Source organism: Myotis daubentonii, chromosome 10 (assembly GCF_963259705.1).
Source record: "Myotis daubentonii chromosome 10, mMyoDau2.1, whole genome shotgun sequence".
Lineage (NCBI taxonomy): Eukaryota > Metazoa > Chordata > Mammalia > Chiroptera > Vespertilionidae > Myotis > Myotis daubentonii.
In genome coordinates, this window is record NC_081849.1 from 66,111,076 (window position 1) to 66,131,854 (window position 20,779).

Consider the following 20,779-nt stretch of genomic DNA (forward strand, 5'->3'; position numbering starts at 1 on the left):
AAAAAAAAAACCTGTGGCAACCTGTGGTGAAATAATAATCTAATGATAAAAATAATTATAGCAAAAATATTGACAGTAACTTGGGGGTTTCTTGTTGTAGTGGTACTGATGCAGCAATTGTGAAACCATTTTGCACATGTTGTAGGATTGAGCAAAAGAGTAAATACACTGATGCTGTTGGGAACCCTGGCCTTCAATGTGAAAAACGGAGCATACAAATACAGGATGCGGGGAGGGAAGAAGCTTGAGACGTTGAATTAGAATGATGGGATGACTTTGTACCATTTTGCCTCCTATCCCTGTCCATAGACCAAGCCTAGAAGAAATTGCATCCCAGTAGTAATGAGCACACTTAGTACTAGGGTCTTGGTTTCTAAATACCATTCCCCATTAAAAGGAACCAAGATTCCTTGAAGAAATGACTGGTTCCAGGGCTTGGGCAGGGAAAGCACAAGATAATCCTAGAAATATATTTGTGCCAAAAGCATAGACGTGCTCAAAGACTAATGGGGATCTGTCAAAAGGACATAGGAACCAGACAGAGGGGCTCCCGTTGATCAAATGTGGGACAATGTGAGCATCAAAAGCAATAACGATGGCAAGAAATGTTCAAACATCAAACAGAAATTACAACCTATGAGCCCACAATGATGTTTTAAAATGTAAAATATTGAAAAGAATAGGAGTGAAAGATCTCTTTAGAAGACTGACAGATGCTATCCGCTAATATATTTCAGTCCTCTTGGAAGACCATAAGAAACCATGACTTCAACTCACCTCTCCAGTGGCATAAAAGTCATTCTCTTGGTATTCAGGAAACAACTGGAAGAACTGGACTAGTGCACTGCAAAAAAACAAACAAAAGAACAGCAAGAAAAATCATATGGAGTCGGAAAGGCTTCATGCTACCCAATCCAAGCCTTGCACAATAGGTTTCACATTTAAGACAGGATACCATTATAGTGTAAGCTCCTGCAGGCATCGTTTTCAATGTCTCATGTGCATAACACTCCACACTTGATGGTTAGAAAATACTTGTGGTCTTACTCTGTGATACTTAGAAGTTGAGACAAGTGGACGTCCACACTCTGGGCACGTTTGCAAATCTCTGGGTTACCAACTTGGATCATTTACCTTGAGCCAAATGATCCAGGCTTTCACCTTCTACTTAGCAATTCTTGGAGGCAGTTCTGCAAACCTTGTGACCTCATTAACCCAGGTTTGTGGTGAGGTAATGGGAACCTCTAGCGCTTACCTCCCTCTCCCTGTGGGAAACCCTGATCATTTCTAATGGGCCTCCCAGAATTTCAGTGTTTTTAATAACAAAAACACAGAAAAGACGTGAAATGACGCACTCTAAAGAAAATCACTGAAAGGCCACAGATATGGAAGGAAATGTGCAATGGCCTCTAGGCTCCAAAAAATCTTATTTACTAAAGAATGGCAAAGCCACTTGGGTGAGTTATGCTGCAACAGGCTTAAACAGACTCAAGGAAACAAAACCGTGTGAAACTCAGACGCACTATGACTGTTTTCACCCAGCTTGCAATGCCTGAGTAGCCAGGCAGGGATTTTGTTCCAGCTTCCTGCTGAGGGACTTAAAGCCATGAACCACCCAGGAAAGATGAAAGGCAGGACGCCCTGCAAAATCAGGAGGAGGAGGAGGAAGTTCCAGGGTTACAGAGAGGCACAACTGGGTCATTACAATTACCATGATCCTGGCTATACTTACTTTTCAAAGGCTCCATAAAAATCCACCGTTACACACTACCGTAGAGTTTCAGCGTATTTCTCTATTTATTATTTATAGAAACTAAATCTTGGAAGCTGCTTTATACAGCTTCCATGTTAGTGCTGACAATAAGCTGCCTTTAGAGCACAGATAAAAATAGGAGTTGATCCTCCTCCTTTCCCTCTCTAACCTTTAGGCTAAAAGTTACGTCCCTTCCGCTCTTCCTGCTAATTGGGAAAAGGCAATACTAGATAATTTAATTTAGTAAATTTCAATGTAGCCATATGCCTTAGGTTAAAGCTTATTTGCCTGGAGAATTTGTTGTTGAGTTGTGAGGGTTGCCAGATTTAGCAAATAAAAATACAAGGTGCCCAATTAAATTAGAATTTTAGATAAGCAACAAATAAGGTTTTTGCATAAGTGTGTCCCAAATATTGCATGGGACATACTTAGGTTAAAAAAGTATTCATTGTTTATCTAAAATTCAAATTTAACTGGGCATTCTGCCCTTTATCTGGCCATCTTAGTTGCTTCTAGCTCGAAGGATGCCAGGATTCTGTAGGTGAAGTGTCCAAAGCAAGGCCCCCCTTGAGGAAGTGATCATAGATTTTTAACGTAACAGTAAGATCAGAACAACAACAACAACAAGGCTAATAATAGCAAGCCCTTGGGGGGTCTTTCTTAAATGGGAGTGAAAAATAAAAAAGGTAAATTTAGTGAGTTAGATTTACATAGGCATTTGCTCATTTAACTGTTTTACTCAAGGATTCTTCTTGTTACATGATGGTTTGCCTAAAAATATAATCTAGAATTACGGCCACATAAAATTCCAAATTTTAGAAGTGGAATCGCAAAAATATGTAATACATAATGTACACACATGCATGTATGTGTGTGTGTGTGTATGTGCGCGTGCATGCACTCATTCCATGCATGTGTTTAGGCACCAGGAAACATGCCTCTTCCAGGCGATTCTACTTGGCAACCTTGCTGGCTTTGAGCCAAGACCTTCTCTAATAATTAGAATTTAAGTCAAAAGCTACCAGGTGGCGGAAAGGTGCACTGAAAGACAACAGGAAGAGACAGAGCTTGTAAGAGAATGACTAGCAGAAAATACTCCTCGGACCCAAAAATGGAAGATGAGTTCGGGTCCGAGAAGGTGTGTGAAAATGACAATGCTCAAGAGATCGAAGACAGCACTGGGACTGGTCAGGTAGCATGGGGCGCATCGCGAGAGCAGGGGCTGTGGGCTTGCTGACTCTGCGGCCCCAGCACCAGGAACGGGCCATCGGTCAATTGCGGTAGAAGGAGACGGGCACCAGTTGGTATACTCCAAGTCAAAGATAGTCAAGTTCTTATTCTTTGGCACATTTATTTTATTTTCTAAACCAGAGAGGCATTGTGGCTCAATAGCACAATTCAAGTCCGAAGAAAAGAAACAAAGGAGAAGAACATTTAAACATCTGGTAGTGAAAACGTTTCATTTCCAAACACACAGAAAAGCAGCCTGAATGTGAATGTCAGATGCCCCTTGAGGAGGCTTCTCCTTATAGCCGGGCACTAGTAATAGTCCAAAGAAATGGGATTTTCAGAAGAAAGGTGGTTTTCAAAGGGAGAAGGAGAAAGGTTTACTTTCTAAACCTGCAGTAGCCCATTTACAGGTTTCAAAGCGACCTTTTTGTGCCGACCGCCCATCTGGGGAGCAGGAGAGAAGAAACAAATAGTGTAAACTGGGAAGGGAACAGCTGAAGTCAGTTTTCTGCACGACCCTTGATTAGCTATTTTCCAGTTCTAAGAGCCTAAAGCGAAAAGAACTCAAACAGCTATAAACAATGCATGCTTTGAAATAGGTTCCCTTTACATGTCATGCAAGAGGAGATGTACCACATGTCCGCAGTAAATATCCACACGGAGGGTCAACTGGAAGCTGGGACCATCCTGGGGGGAGGGGAAGGAGAGACAGAAAAGGAATGGCAGGGTTGCAACCCCCTGGCTTAGAGGGGATTGATGTGTTTCTGTAATGCAGAACCTCCGCCCTCCGGGTGTTTGCTAGTTAAACAACTAAGCTGGTTTGGATTTAACCCAAAAGAGAGCCCACAGTCAGTACGAAATGAGAAAGACATGGAGCTTGAGCACACTTATAAGGACAGCGGGACTATGTCTGTGCAGGGGGAGTTGGGGGGCATAAATTAGACCAAGGGGGAAGGGGCAGGGACCTCTGCCAGGATCTGCCCAACCTGCTCCCAGGATCCACTGTATCTGGAAACGTAAGGGTGGGGTCCTATGCATTCTCCCCAGAAACTGAATGGAAGAGTTTAAATAATGGGACATGTGGCAAATGAAGTGTAGGAGACGACAGCCATATTCTTTTCTGGGTCAGAAAACAGAGGAGAGAGTGATGTCTCTGGGAGAAAGGCACAAAGTTCCTGCCCCCCCACCCCCACCCCCCACCTCCATCCCCATCCCACCACTTGCTTGGGCACAAAGAATAGAACGGAAAGCTTTTGTCCGATGAAAAACCTCTGACTCTATTGGATTCATTTTCACTTTTGGACCTGGTTGCGGTTCCCTCACCAAGTAATTAGCAGAGTGAGTGTTTGGGGGAGGTTGGGGTAGAGGAGCTGGTTAACTCTTTCTGGCCACTGGGGTTCTTGGAGTGAATTATTACAAAGAGTGGTGGCCTAGTGATTGGAAAGAACTCAGGACTTGGTCTCTAGTAATAAGTTACAGGCTGGAAAAATGTGCACAAATATGAAAGGTCACTTACTTTTAAAAAAACATATACATACTAAAAATAGCTATAGTCATGTAGGGAAAAGAAAGGAAGAAATTATATGTATACTGTTTGATCAAGCTTGCAACTTTCCATTTTCCTTCAATTTTTTTTACTAAAGTAGTAATTTTGTAAGATGAAGGGGAAGGGGAGAGACTAGCTATCGAGCTGAGCTTTTAGCTTGAAGAGTCATGAGAAGAAGCAAGAGAATGAAAAACTGCCCTGAAGGCCACAAAAGGGGGAACCCTGGGCCCTAGCCGGTTTGGCTCAGTGGATAGAGCATTGGCCTTCAGACCGGAAGGTCCCAGGTTCATTTCCGGTCAAGGGCATGTACCTTGGTTGCGGGCACATCCCCAGTCGGGGGTGTGCAGGAGGCAGCTGATCGATGTTTCTCTCTCATCGATGTTTCTAACTCTCTATCCCTCTCCCTCCCTCTCTGTAAAAAAATCAATAAAATATATTTTAAAAAAAGGGGGGGGCCCTGAGAGAAAAACAGACATCTGAGATGCTGCTTCCTGGAAATGCCAAGTTCCTCTTACGCGGTCAACAGAACCCTCTGAGGCACCTGGCCAAAGGTCTGAAGATCACATTTGGTTGAATAACCTGCCCTGTTTCCATTGTTTCTTAAAGGATATATTTTACCAAATCATACTTATGTCTTAAGCTCTTCCCCCTCCTTGTTACTTTCTCTGCTGGCCACTTTTACAATTATCAGTGATAACGTAACGAAGTGGAAAGTAGACGGTGTGTGTCTTAAAATGCCTTTGGGAATTACTCTAGGAGGACCAATCGGTAATACTTCTGCTATAAGCACTTTCCTACTGAGAGAGAAAAGTGTTGAGTCTGAAGAGGGAGCCAGGGCCTCTTACCTGAATAAGTCTCTAGCCACATCATCCTCGGTGACGGCATATCCCTGGGAGTCATCAGTAAAGCTGAAACCTGTGCCCACCTGAAGGGGAGATAATGAGCAGGTAGAGCCACAGAGAAGTATGTGCTTAGCGCCCCGCAGAGGGAAACACCACATGGGAAGGAAATAGACCTGTTCCAAGAGCCAAGCCTCTGGCCTCGGCTTTGTGCCATGTGCACTCAGTCATCCTCACAGGAGGATGCGACATTCCACCTACTTCCCTTCCCCCCTCCAAGCCCGAATACAAAGCATCAGCATAAAACTCTGCCCTAGGTCAGTGGTCCAGCTGTCCTGATTCCGCAGTGGGGACCCTGCCAGATGTTGATTTAAGGCCGAGGAATTCACCTTTTCTTGGCCCCTGCTACAGTGTCAAAGACCCAAAGCTGCCTCCTCTCTGAAACCGGGAGGGTGCATTGCTGTCCTGCCAGGAAGGAACTCTCCAGGCTGGAGGTACCAGATCGTGTGAAAAATATGGCCCCTAATCCCTTTCACCTTCAGTAGGCAAGAGGTTTTAAAACAATTAACATTTCATTTTACACTCATGTTTCTTTCTACTTAGAAGTTCATAGACAACTGAGTTGTAACTAAAAGAAGCTACTACTTATTCTGCATAAATAATTTGTCTAAGAAAGGCAGCACCCACCAGATATAAATATTTTCTCCCCTGAAACACCCAAGGGAACGAGACATTTAATTCAACATTTATTTAAATATGCAGTTACTGACCAGGAAAGAGAATGGTTGATGGGTAAGAGCAGGGACAAGAACGCTCCTCTCTATTGACCTGTTTTCTCTTTGAACCATCTGGGAAGGGAGAGGGGTTGGAGAAATGAGGGGCAAACATCTGCAGAAGCTGGTCCTAAAGTCACGCTCCTGCTCTGCAGCTTATTGGACTCGGGTTCAGAAGAACTTCCCAAGAAGAAGTGGCTTCCTGCGCTGAGAAGAGGCATTCTGCCGCTGTGACGGTGAAGGAGGCCAGTTTTGACTTTTTATGTCTAGAATTCCATTGGAAAGATTAGGAGTCCTGCCACCATATAATAACCATGACATTGGGAAGTCGCATTATCAGTGGAAAGAAACGAATCCCTCATCCTGGATGATGTCATTCAATGAACAGGGCATTTCATAAGATTGAAAATGAGGGATGGAGAGAAAGCACCAACCAAAATCCCCAAACTCGGATGCAATCATCCATTAAGAAAAACAAAATCTAAAAAAAAAAGTTTTAATAGATTAAATTTTACTTTAAAATGAACAAAACTAAATCTCTATTTCCTTTTCCCCCTATTTCTTAAATGTACGGAATCAAAAGGAGAAAGACGAGAGGCCCACGTTGCCCTGTCACTGGCCGCCTGTACTCACCGGATTATCAATGTACAGCATGGACAGGGTGCTGGTCCAAGGGAAGTCTCGGGCATGCACTGGGGAAACAGAGACCAGGTGAGTGAAAGGGTCATGAACCGAACACCCTACTGAAGGCTCAGATCTGGTCCAGAGCCCAGCATGCCCACCTCGCCCCACCTCTCCCCACCACGTCAACATGGTATCCCTCTAACTGCTGTGTCTTCTCACAGTGGGAACAGACACCAGCCCCTTCTCCTCTCCTCTCCTTTACTTGCCCCCGACCCAGAGGGTCTCTATATCTAAGATGCAATTTGGGAACAAAACTCTGTGCAACTGCCCAGCTGGTGTGACTCAGTAGTTGAGCATCAACCTATGAACCAGGAGGTCACTGTTTGATTCCCAGTCAGGGCACATGATTGGGTTGTGGGCTCAATCCCCAGTAGTAGGGGTCATGGGGGAGGTAGCTGATCAATGATTCTCTCTCATCATTGATGTTTCTCTCTCTCCCTCTCCCCCTTCTTCTCTGAAATATATATATATATAAAACAAACCCCTGTGCTACTTGGTTCATGTAGAACACCCATCAACCAACTATGCAGTACACCCATCTCTCCCACCCAAGGGGTCGTCCTCATGTTCCGTCTTCCTGATCCCCTTCCTCCCACCTAACGCCTAAGAGAGCAACCTCAACAGAGTTGGCACACACTTTTCTGCTGAGTCACAAGCTGGGTCACCCTCCAGATTCTAACCCAGGGAAAGTAAACACCCCCTCCCCCACCCCAACCCCCAAAATAGATGGAGGTTCACTTGGGTTACAGCCAAAGTGGCTCCTCCCCCACTTCTTCCTTCATTCCAGTCTCCACCCACAGTATCCTGCTTCCAAGATATCCGATCACTTATGTGACTGAACCGGACAGTGTGCAGTTCCTATGAATAATTAGGGATATAATTCTACCCATTAGGACCATGCAAAAGAGCTTGCCCAAGTGGTAATAAATACCACCTGTTTTCATAGTCCCAGACTGCTTGAGTTAGCAGCAGACTGCAGAAAAATAGCTTAGAACCTTTCACCCAAATTTCAAGGGAGAAAGCAGCCCAGCGGGCAGGCTCACCCTGCTGGCCCCTCCTTCTCGGGCAGACACTGTTTTTATAATCTGGAACTGTTAAGCTCCTCCTGGGGGTTCAGTGCACACTCTAAATTACTTCTAGAGCAGATATAAGGTTCAGACGAAGAGTTCTCCACAGGAAAGTAGGGTGCAAGCAATACTTACGGGTCAGGTTTTTGGTGACAATATAAGGTCCATGTTCCACAAAGAGTCCAAACATGGACGAGCTTCCCGGCCCGCCCTGCAGCCAGAGAACCACTGGCGCAGTCTCCGAATCTACCTGGAGGGACAGAGAGGCAGTAACCACACAGAGCACTGAGGCTATGCAATACACACAAGCGAATGTAGGCAAATCTTCAGTCTTTCCCAGCCTGGATTACACCTCATGACGACCTCCCAGACCCCAATGACCCTCTCCACTATAAGCGAAGTACTCCCCCTATTTTGTAGTTTTGAAATAGTATTTGCCTCATCTCCTGGGGTCTATCTTACGCCATTGTCTGAATTCTCGCCAATAGTCAGAAATAGTCAGAAAATCCATTGAATGCAGAAGCTGTACCTTTGTATGTCCCTAGGTACCCAGCACACTGCCTGGGACACGGTTACAGCATTTCAGCTGTTTAAACTTTCGAGGGACTCTTCCATTTGACCAACATATTCCCAAAGAGGCACAAAGAATCCATCGTTCTCAGTAACAGTCTGCCCCCTTCACTGGCCTTTCTGATTTTATTCACTCAGAAGGTGTCGCCAAATGGTCTTTCTGATCTTATTCACTCAGAAGGTGTCCCCAGGGACAACAGCAACTTCATTCAACACAAGGAAACTGAGAAGCATTCAGCCCATGCAAACGGTAACAAAACCCTAAACATCAGACGGATGTATGTAGGAGATGCCGGAGACGTAAATAAGAAAAGGTCCCTGGCGGGGTTGGGATGCTGCAGTAGTGTCAATGTCATCACTCTCAAAGACAGAGGAGTCGTTAGTTCTTTCATTCAGCCCACACCTGCTGAGCACCTCCTGTGGGTCGGGAAGTATGCACGAAGGTACACAGCAGAGGGCGAGGAAAGAAGAAAACTCCTTGTCCTCTTCGAGCTTACATTTTCATGGGGAATATAGACAATGTGTAAGTCAATACAGAAATGTGATGATTAAGGAGAATGAAAAGGAAGTACTAGTAAGGGTGATGTTAAGAGAGTGACGGCTGAGAAAGAGGGGCTGCCTTTAGACATGGTGATCAGGGAAGGACTCAATGAGAACCTGAATGTTGAGCTAAGTAAGACCTGAAGGCACAGGAGGGTCCAGTTACCCAAGAGCCTGGGAACAATGCTAAAGACAAAAGGAAATGCCAGGGAAATGCTCAAGAAAAAGGACTGGGTGTAGGAGCAGTGGGTACAGACGCTGCCTGCGCCAGTGACTCCTCCAGAGCCATCTAGAAGCAGCTCCGGGGCCTCCACCAGACTCAGACTGGGAGGTGACACTGAGCCCTTCTGTGACGACATGGCTCATTTGATGTCCGGTCGGCCAGGCTGGGCAAACAAGGATCCTGTTGCTTCTGCCCAGAATGAAATGCTGCCTCCTCTTACTTAGCCCAGCCCTAGAGACAAATCGGCACTTGACGAGAAGGTCTGAGAGGATTGGCTCCAAACAGGGATGATGTGAGAAGGCTGTGGGCAGAAGGCAAGACTAACTCAAGAGGAGGTGTTCTGGGACGCCTGGTGGAGAACCTGGAGGAAGAGCTGATCATACCGAGTTCTAGCCTTGCGGACAGAGGGGCTAGAGGGATCGCTCTTCTTCAGTCACGAGAAGTTGGGTGCAGAGCTTTGGAAAGGGCCTAAGGAGGCCTTGCTGAAAGAGGGGATAGGAAGAATAGCCACCCTACAAGGGGTTACCTCTGGGGTCTCCTCTCTAGCATCAAGGAATTAAATGGGATACTATTTATGAAGCCCATGGAACGACACCTAACGCATGATAAAGGCACAGTCAGTATAAACTGTGGTTATCACTAAGGAAATAGGTAAAAATGGTAGGAGCCCAGAGTCAGATGGCAGGCTATAGTTCCAAGAGTCAGCACAGTATAATGGATAAGTCTGTGAGCTCTGGCCCTAAATTGGATTCAAATCTGGACTTTGCTATCCACAAGTTGTGTGACTTTAGGCAGGTTACCTAAGCTCTCTGGACCTCAGTTTCCCCACCTGTAAAATGGAGATCAATCATAGTACCTATGCCACTTAGTTGTTGGGAGGACTAAATAAGTTGATTTTCAGGAAGCCCAGTGGGGGGCATATAGCATGGGTTCTGCAAATGTTAGCTATTGTTATAATAGAGAAATATCAGGAAGTTATAGATGCTTTTAAGGTAAACCATCTCTACAGGAGAGAGTAGAAGTGGGTGCTTTTTCTTGCTCCTTTGGCTGACATCTTCTCTAGTCAATTTTTTTAAATATATATTTCATTGATTTTTTTTACAGAGAGGAAGGGAGAGGGATAGAGAGTTAGAAACATTGATGACAGAGAAACATCGATCAGCTGCCTCCTGCACACCCCCTACTGGGGATGTGCCCACAACCAAGGTACATGCCCTTGATCGAATCAAACCTGGGACCCTTCAGTCCGCAGGCCGACGCTCTATCCACTGAGCCAAACCGGTTAGGGCTCTAGTCAATTTTTCACTACTTAGTCCTCTTGCCTCAAGTGTTGTGAATGTGCATAAAAAATTCAAGGGAATGAGGAACTTAACGTATATATGTTGAAGAAAGAAAAATTAAAATCAAAGACAGCCTTTCAAAGCTGCTGCAAGGAAGCGGAGTGAGCCCTGGAATTGAGAGCCAGACAGGTTCTGGTCACCTTGACCACATAATAGCTGTGGGGTCCTGGGGGGGTCCTGGCCCTCAGTTTCCCCATCCATCAAATGACAATAAAGCCCACCTCACAGGCTTGCCTGAGGCCCCGATGAAAAAAATACGTCATGGCACAATACTCTAAACTCTCCCGTGCTGAATAAATACACCCAGCTCCAACTGTGCCTCTTTTGTTTGAAGAAGTGATTTTTATCTCCGCTCAGATCCTCTAAGTCGCTATTCAATACCACTCACCAGGACCACCTTCCACTTGTATTCACGCAGTAGAAATACTAGACGGGGAGAAACAATGGGATCTGAGGGGGATTATTCTAGCCTCCAGGAGGTAAAATACAGTGAGTCCACCCATCCAGTGGACATCCAGCACCCCCACCTCAACACACACACACACACACACACACACACACACACACACACACTTCCTCCTTAACAGGCACCTGAGCTTCTAGAAGCCACGGTGTGCTACACACAAACTTGTGGCTCTCAACCTCGGCCTCCCATTAAAATAACCTAGAGAGCTTTAAAACACAAACAAACAAACAAACAAAAAAGAACTATTGCCTAGGCCCAAATCCAAGAGCTTCCAAATCTATTGGTATGGGGTGAGCAGACATCAGTCTTTTCTAAAGTTCCCAGGTGGCTCAGTGTGCAGGCCGGGCTGAGAATCTGGCAGGACCATGGGGGGTTTGCCCTCCTGGATGCCCCGGGCCATCTGGTCTCCACCCTATCCTCCCTGGCTTTTCATGTCCCTTCCTGTGACCTGGCACAATGAGGGAGCTCCCAGCTCTCAGAAAAACAGCCTGATCCTGAGAGGCCACACTACAAAGTCAAGCCGAGCACCTCAGTGCCAAACATCTTGATTATGCCACTTTGAAGGCCAGGACACGGCATTCCTGGGATGCTTACACCCTCAGAGACCTGCATGTACACCTCTCACCTCAGCTGCCCTGGCTCCTCAAGTTTACTTTCCTAAAGGAGGTGAAGGAGTTCAACCGCCCTTGAACAAGCCCATTTTTTAAAGGAAACTCCATGCACACATCTTTCTTCCCTGACAGGCCAACCAACCTGTGAGCTAATATTGCCCTTATCCGGAATGACGTGCAAAAGTCAGATGCTGGAAGATAAAGATTTACAAGGTCAAAGCTAAAAACCCAAGTTAGGGTTGTCACAGTACGCAGACTTTTGTAATACAATGCGACATTGTAATATAATAACATATAAAATGATTATTCCATAAGAATGGCATAAAATTATTAGGTGACAATTCTAAGGTGATATACTTAGCGCTCAATCGGGAGAATGCAGCCCTTCCTTTACTCTCCACCCATCCATTAGGCAAGAACACAAGTGAATGAAAACATACTGAACAAAGCGACATTGCAGAGCTTGGGATCAAATGAAGTAAAAAAAACTGCTTTAATTCATTTACAGTTTTTTTACAAAATTTAAGACTAAAAATATTTACTGTTTGAAGCCATAAATCAAGTGTGTGTGAAGCAAGAGAAATAGGGCATTGATTTTTTGCCAAAAGTTTTAAAACTTTTACTTAAAACATTTTATATTACAAAGAAAGTACTTATTCATAATAATTTTTATTCAAATGGGGTATACAAAAGTTCCCTAGAGATGATCATGAGATGTTTAGTCTTCCAAATTTTTCTATGCACCCACACACACATAAATATATACGTATCTTGTAGATATTATGTATATTTTATTCAAAAATAGGATCAGGCTATAAATAATACTCTGTATTTGCTGCATTCACTTATCAACCTTCTGTGAAAATTTCTTCATGTCAGTGCATATCATCATTTGGCGGAGGAGTATGACACTGAATTTACAACAATGTATTCATTCATTAAACCTATAACACAGACTACTCATAGGCATTACCCTAGAGCTGGGGACGGAGACCAGTTCCCCACTCATGGACAGGTCAGACACTGAATGATTAAGAGCATGGATTTTGGCACCAGACTGCCAAGGCTTGAATTCCAAATACACTATTTTACAGCTGTGTGTCTGTGGGCAAGTTACTTAACTTCTCTGTTTCTCAGTGTCCTCTGCTTAAAAATAAGAAGACAAAGAATGTCTATCTTATATGGTTGTGGTGCAGATTCAAATAGTGAACATATCACAACACTTACAGCAGTGCCTGGCATACTTATCTAAATGTTAGATCCGATTCATTTTTCTGGTGAGGTGGGATATAAAGAAGTGAATAAATGGGTTCTATTAGAGAGTAATGGAGGGACAGGATAGTGAATGCTTTAAGAATGCCTCTAGTGATAGCTTAACACTTGGACTGAAAGATGAGTAATCCCCTACTAAAAAGCATTTATATATTAATTAAAAAATCAAATCAAATCTCTCTTAAGGACATATAAGTTAGAGTAGTGTAGCAAATACTGATGATTAAAAGAAGGGACAAATAAGTTTTAAATATAAAAAGAATTCTAAATATTTAAGTGAGAAGTCTGTCTTGCAACAGAAGAGTATGGGCAGGCAGGTCCCATAAACCAGCATTTTTTTGTTGATGAACAATAAACTATGGCTTTGCCTCAGAAGCCCTTTTCAATTCTCTGATGACCCCTGGTGGCCAATTCATGAACTTATACACTCCCTCAGGGTTTGCTCCAGAATGAACAACCCAGAAGGAGGCAGGTTATCTATTCCGTTTTTATTTTTTTGTTTGTTTTGTGTGTTTTCCTTTGTTTTTAAAATCCCCAAAGGAAATTTTACAATTTCTCACGTCAGCGCCTTCCATTATTTGTTCACAATGCTGGTAAAAAAATCAACCCTATGTCTTTATAGGTTGCTATTCGAAGAAAATAAAACTCATTTTATTTGGTTTAACATTCTGTGTATAAAGAGATTCTTAGAAAGCGGGTGTTTTTTCCTTTCTCCTTGTCTCTAAGCGAGCATAGTGGAGCTAAACTAGTACTAATCCTCCTGCCCCACTGGACTTGCCCCCTATGGATAGCATCCCCTGATACTCTGAGTCTTCCCTTTCACCCTGCCCCCCATCAAGCCATACCCAGCTCCTGATCCATCCTCCCAAGCCCTCTTCTATGTAACATGGTAGAGATAACCTTCTATTCAGGCCTTACACATATCACTGAGGCAGTAAGCTCATACACTGGGGAGGGGGAGGGTGTCAACTAAAGACTTGTCAATTTCAGCACTCTCAGGTACCATAATCGTATTTTACACAGAGGACTCATTGGAGTGACTCTAGGGAATCGTAGGTAACTTGACAAATATTAGGGCAACATGTTCTGCCAATGCCCAGGGCTGGGTACATACTCCAGCCAACCCCTACTTCCCACCCCCAGCAAGGAACACCACACTTTATAAGAGAAAACTAAACCACCAACAGACCAAAATCAATGGTACCACTTAAGATGAGAAGTACAATTAGTAAATTAATTAAGGCTCCCTTCATGCTTCTATATTCGGAGGCAGATCATTTGTTTGGTTTAAGTAACGTGCTCTATCGTAATTGAAGTCATTAGTACCCCAAGCAAATGTCTTGAAATTCCCCCAAGTATGTTTGAATGGACTCCCATTTTGCCACAGAGATTCCAGTTCAGATGATACTTCAGCTGCTACACTAATGGTGTTCACCAGGGCAGAGCTTTTATTTAAAGCAATTGGTTTTGTGACTAGAATCATTAACTAGGTACCTTAATAGCATTTTAATTCTACACACACATACACTGCCAGCATATACTAGCCACTTGCTTAAGCTATTCTGTGCTTTTTCAGAGGAATTTTACTTATAGTGGTTGGTGTTAACCACTCACGAAATCTTCCCTTATTATGATTGTTGCCACTGTACCATCAGACAGAAAATGAACTTTTCAAATTTTTTTTGTTTTGAGCCTCCTTACAGCACTCAAGCGACCACTGGCTCTTGTCAAGTTTTGAATTGTCTCATTTATTTGAGCCAACTCACACCACACTAGAATCCTTCCCATCTTTCTCCTTCCTAACCTTTCTACTCACCTCTCATTCCTTTGTGAGGTAGTTATGTCTTCTGTTTGTGCTTCTTGCCAGAAAGTTGGACTTTAGAAGGAATGGGGGAGGGGAAGGGGGAGAGGAGAAAAAGCCTGACTTTCCCTACTTGATGCAAAGATGCAAAGAAAGAAATGCTGAAAGAGTTAGTTGCTTTCTTCTCTATGTTAGGTTTTCATTTCTCAAAGGGAATCATGCACACAAAGGTTTCTGCACAGTCCAAATATATCTATGAATGGAAAGAACAATAACATCATTTTAGCTACTTTCTTCCTGTTTTGTCTCACCTACCTTCTATTCTTCCAGATCCCTAATGCCCTACATACATAGCAAAAAGAAGATGGTGAAAGTTCAGAGAAAACTAATGTCCATGACTTCCAAATCTTTGCTGTATGGCTACTGGATTCATAGCCATCTATGGTTAAGACATATTTTGAGAGATCTGTTCAGCCCACACCCCTTTCTCTAAAAAGTGACTCTGGCCGAAACCGGTTTGGCTCAGTGGATAGAGTGTCGGCCTGCGGACTAAAAGGTCCCAGGTTCGATTCTGCTCAAGGGCATGTACCTGGGTTGCGGGCACATCCCCAGTAGGAGATGTGCAGGAGGTGGCTGATCAATGTTTCTCTCCCATCGATGTTTCTAACTATCTCTCTCTCCCTTCCTCTCTGTAAAAAATCAATAAAATATATTAAAAAAAATAAAAATAAAAAGTGACTCTGCGTTTACCAGTAGAAAGGGCCCATTGGTGATGTTATGTCACATGACCCAGCTCCTTCAGCCTTAGCTGACTGGCCCAAGAAAGAACACCTGACCCAAACTGGACCAATCACATCATGTTCCTAGGAGAAGTACTAGTTAATTTCTGTTGATTGAGACAGGTGAACTTAGAAACTGTAGGGTAGCCATGTTCTGCCAAATACCTGGGAAAGCAACGCATGTTGATCTGCCAAGAGGGAAGAATGAAGCACAAAAAGGTGACCCTATGATCTTGGACAGAATAAGGCTGAGACAGAAAGACTGGCTGCCCTGGCTTCTGATTTCAGTTCCTGGTTCCTTAGGCCAGACAACACTTTTTGCTCTTGGTGTCTCCAGGCAGGGAAGAAGGATTTAGAATGGGGTGGCTACCTGAATTAGGATTCAACCAAATAATAGAAACCACAGTAACTTTAATTTTAAAATGTTCCTTTTTTTGGCCTGGCCAGCATGGCTCAGTGGTTGAACATTGACCTATGAACCAGGAGGTCATGGTTCAATTCCCTGTCAGGGCACATGCCCATGTTGAGGGCTTGATCCCCAGTGTGGGTGTGCAGGAGGCAGCCAATCAATGATCCTCTCTCATCATTGATGTTTCTATCTCTCTCTCCCTCTCTCCCTTCTTCTCTGAAATATATTTTTTAAAAATATTTTCCTTTTTAAAAATTATTATTTATTTTACTTGGAAACGTTGACCTTCAATGTTCCAAGTCTGTTACAATTTCCAGTGTTTGCTCTGGCCTGCGTCAGCCATGAGCAAGCATGAGGAGCTACATTCTCAGTGTTGGGCAAATGCTGGGGAATAGGAAATATTTAATATAAAACGTATTCATTATAACGGGAGGATAACCATAGACATGTAAAGTGAATTCTAAAGAACACCCTGAGTTCAGGAAGAGTACCATGGATGGACAAACCCATAAAGTATGAATGGGGCCCTTCCCAAAGCTCCAGTCTGGACCTCCTTGGAGAAGGGGTAGCTACAGCCCACTGGGTGGCTGAGAAGTTCACTAGGGGGCCTGGCCCCAAACTGCCAACAATCCTGGACACATAGGAAAAGCCTCCAGAGGCGGTGGGCTGTGGCTGGCGGGGGTGGGGGCGCAAAGGAAGTCAGAATATTGGGATCCCAGGGGCTTGAAGGGTGACACACCACCAGGAGTGCACGGTATCTATGATGGGAGGGCTGTGGGAAGCCACCCTTGGGATGTAGGTGGTCAAGGCTGGTAAGAGGGCTGCAAAGAGAGCTGGGCTGTAGGAAGCCAGCTCACTGGCAAGGCCTGAGATGAATGGTGTCCATGTTGAGGGAGCCATAGCCAGGTGGTCATCCCTGGGACGGAGCCGGACTGTGTGCCTGCTGAGGGTCTTCATGGTCTGGGTACCCAGCTCAGGCAGAGTGCCACTGAATGTCCCCTCACACATACTGCTGATGAACTAGGCAGCAGGGTGAAGGGAAGGCAAAACACGGGACAAGGGAACAGGAAGAGATGCCAACTTCCTCTTGCAATGTCCCTCTAGCACCCTCTACTGACGAAGCTTCATATCATGTTCGCTGCATAGGAAAATGTTTCAAGTTCTATTATCACAGAGCAAGTAAGAGAGGGGAATTGAATCTGAGAAGCAAAAAACAAAACAAAAACAAAAAACCAGTAGCAAAATACTGGCAGTCACCACTCTGGAAGTTCTAGTTGTTCCAAGATGTCACAGTCACAGCCCAAAAGTTCACGACAAGAGGCTGTGTTAGTATCGAATGCTGTATAACATGTCTTCAGAACTTAGTGGCTTAAGACAATAATCACTTATTATCTCTCCTGTTTTCTGTGGGTCAGGAATTCGGGGGTATCTGGCTGGACAGCTCTGGCTCAGGGTCTCTCATGAGGTTGCAATCAAGTTATCAGCCAGAGCTGCGGTCGCCTGAAGGCTTGACTTGGGCTAGAAGAACTTCATCCAAGGTTGGTGGAGGCCCCACGTCCTCCCATACGGGTTTGTCCATATGGCTGCTTTAGCACCTGGCTTCCCTCAAAGTGAGGGATCCAAGAGACCAAGGCAAAGCAGCTTTGTCCTTTAGAAGCCTTGTAGGTGACACACCATCATTTCTGCTATAACGTATTGGTCACAAAGGCTGGCCTGGGTTCAATGTGGAAGGGGATGAGAGAGGAACATGCGGACCCAGAGACGAAAATCACTGGTGACTCTCTTGGAGGCTAGTTAGCACAGAGGCCACGAATTCAAGGGCTCATTCATTCAACCTGGACCGTGACGTGGACTTCGTGGATGTTTCTATACCTTAGGTTGCACATTTAGGCATGTCTTATAGGCAAGCCAACTAACACTGTCAACCACAGAAGGTAAGACTGGAAAGGGTCCTTAGAAATCAACCAGGTTCAACATGTTTATTTCTATATGAGAACACGGAGGCTCAGAGAGCACGAATGCCCTATCCTAAGTGGTACAGCCAGTAACTGCAGTTCCAGAACTAGAATCCCGGGGTCCTGACTCTAGTTCTTTCTTCCCAAATTCAAGCCCACTGCACTGGAATCACTGTGGTGCTCTTAGGAATGTCAATCCCTGCCCCCCCCCCCCCCCCCCAGGCCTACTGGATCGGAATCTGCTGGGAGGGGCTGGACACCCAGCAGGGGAGTCTGTCCTATTTGTAAAGCTCCCCAGGTATTTCTGAGCAGCCACCACCAGTCTGGGAGCCACTGGGCTCCACCACCTTGACTGCTTCTGCCACCCAGAGGAGGGAGTGAACCCAGCACAGGCTGAGGCCCAGTGGAGCCTGATTCCATGTCTTCACACCAGGGGGGCTGTCCCGCTGGCTCCTGGGTACTCCTGGGGACACACTCTCCCACCTGCAGAGAGAATGCCTTGTGCTTTGGCTTGCACTGGATTGTGGACTGTGTTAAATGCACCTGGTCCCGTGCACTTGATTTTCCTGGCGTCTGATGAAGTAAGATGGGCTCCTGCATGATCCTGAAAGGGAGGGAGCACCTCAAATGTTGCCTCCAGGTGCCCCGTGCCTCACTTGTCCCAGCCTTTCTAACTCCTTGATATGAAACAGACCTTTCTCAGTCACCAGATCCTCAGACTCCAGGAATCCCAGCCATTCCCTGTGGCTAGAGGAGCAAGACGGGGCCCTTAGTGGAGGGGCCCAGGCCCAACTCTAAACATCTCAGGTTTTGGCTCCATGACATTTGAGGTAAATAATCTGTAAGTCTAGGCTAAATGCTTCCAACAAATTACCTATATTCCTACAAGAAAGTTAAATATTAGATAATTCCCAATGTGAAGGATAGTAATTTTAAAAAAAAATCAACATGCTTCTTTATCTTCTTAAAAGTGGAAAAGCCACAATTCTGCTTTGTAATTTCCTTACCCAGGAGCAATTCATCCACAGTCTTGCCTTGCATTCAGCTACTTCCATTTTGGAATCTCCCCCAACTTCCTGTCTCCTTTAATTTCCCAAATTGTGCCAATAATGAGAAAACTAATAAAGATAATGATGATAATAATAAAATAGTAACAACAGCAGCTGTACTAACTATGTATCAGGCCCCAATGTAAGGGCTTTCCAACATTATCTCATCGGTCTCAAAACCATTGTCCACAAGGTATTCTGGTCCTCATTTTAAAACAAACAAAACAACCAATGCTCAAAGTAGTTAAAAAAATGTGCCCAAGGTCGCATTTGGTCCAAGGAGCAGAGTCAAGATTTTATGCCTGATTGACTAAGTCAAGTGTCTTCTGGGTCTAGTTTTCTCCGGATCACCGAGTGGCCATCAAGAGCAAAGATCTCTCTGTCCCAGATCTAGTTTTAAATTCCAGCTCTGCCAATTTCTTGTTGGGCAATTGGAGACTAATTATTTAATCTCTGTAACCTCTTCATTTATAAAATGAGGATAATAATTCCTTCCTCAGGTGGTTCTTGAAAGGATTAAATTTAAAAAAAATGCCGTGTTCAGCACAGAGTCAATGTTCAATTAACAACAGCCATCATAATTGTACATTTTATTCGCTTCATTATACTGTTTATCCCATGAAAAATGCCTATTCATTTAGCTTGCTGACTGTTTCCCCACTGCACACCAATTTCCAGTTCTAGAATCCATTCTGCCCTGATTTGTATACAATAAGAGGGGAGTTCGCAGAAATAACAGGAAAACAAAACTAATTTGAGAAACAGCAGCCCGAAAAATTACTCAGAGGATATTACAAATGTGGCATCCTTCCTGGCTCTCTTATTTTCTCTACCTCCAGCTTTTCTAAGGGGTCATTTCTCTCCTGATGACAATATCAGCTGCTTCCCTGAGACAGGCAACGGATTAATATTTCTGCCAAATAAAAGGAACTCTTCCCCCATCTGGGTGACCGCTGCTTCTCCTTCACCCAAACTGGCCGGTTCCATAATTTATGACCCAACTGACTGGGCAGGAATGGCTGCTCTGGGGCCTCAGAGACGGGGCTCTGCAGGTGGGCCCCGGTCAGGAGGTCTTGGAACAATCTATCCTGGACGCCTTGAGGTGACAGCTGTCAGTGGCACTGTCTTTTCATTGCTGCCTCTTTCCCCTGAGGCTTGGTGTATCGTGTCCAATAGGACACTATGCTTCCGCGTCTTCCTTCACGGCATGGCGGCCTTGAGCTTTTGTCTTCTGGGAGCATCTTGAATGCGTTTAGGGCTACATGAATGGTCCCCCAAAGCAGAATCTGGTCAGGAGATGCACAGCCAGGTCTTCATTTAATTAAGGGGGGAACCCCAACAGCTCAGCCATTGTGTCATGCAGGGAGTGGGGGTTTCAGAGCTCAGTCTAGCAACCGGGAGAGGGTGCAGATCCTAAGCCCGTGTTCCTAACCAGCTGTCCTGCCCCCTGTGTCACCTACACTGTAGACAAAGCCAGTCGCCCTCAGAGGCAACCTAAGAAAGAGAAGACTAGGCCTTTATTCTGTTTTCAAAACAAAAGATCACTTCCCTCACCATGAGTTCCTGTTTTCACAAATCTGGATCATTATTAGAGAAGACTCGCTATGCAGAAGTCATTGAGGAACTTACTGGTATCAAAAGCAGCCACAAAGCAGAAGAGAAAGTGAGGAATCAGTTTCTGAGGCCAGGGCCGGGGTGGTGGTGGGGGTGAGGGTGGGGGTGGGGGGACAGGGAGTGCAGTGGAGGCTGAGGCCCAGCAGACCTCAGAGGAAAACCAAGCAGGATTAGGGAAGCTGATCCCCACAGGCTGCACTCGCCTCCTCAGTCCCCCGTTCTAGCCCTCATCCCCGGGGCACTCAGGGGACAGCGCCA

The 20,779-nt window shown here is 44.9% G+C and overlaps 1 protein-coding gene across 2 annotated transcripts in view; it reads right to left on the reverse strand.

Annotated features, from left to right (window-relative positions):
- The window catches only part of CPVL (carboxypeptidase vitellogenic like), a 103,623-nt gene that overhangs the window by 56,110 nt on the left and 26,734 nt on the right, over window positions 1-20,779 (reverse strand). For both annotated transcript variants that reach the window (XM_059712658.1, XM_059712657.1), the window contains exons 4-7: window positions 8,028-8,142; window positions 6,775-6,833; window positions 5,375-5,454; window positions 778-844 (exon numbers count right to left, since the gene is read on the reverse strand). In XM_059712658.1, coding sequence (XP_059568641.1) covers window positions 778-844; window positions 5,375-5,454; window positions 6,775-6,833; window positions 8,028-8,142 — 321 coding nt within the window. The remainder of the gene's footprint in view (window positions 1-777; window positions 845-5,374; window positions 5,455-6,774; window positions 6,834-8,027; window positions 8,143-20,779) is intronic.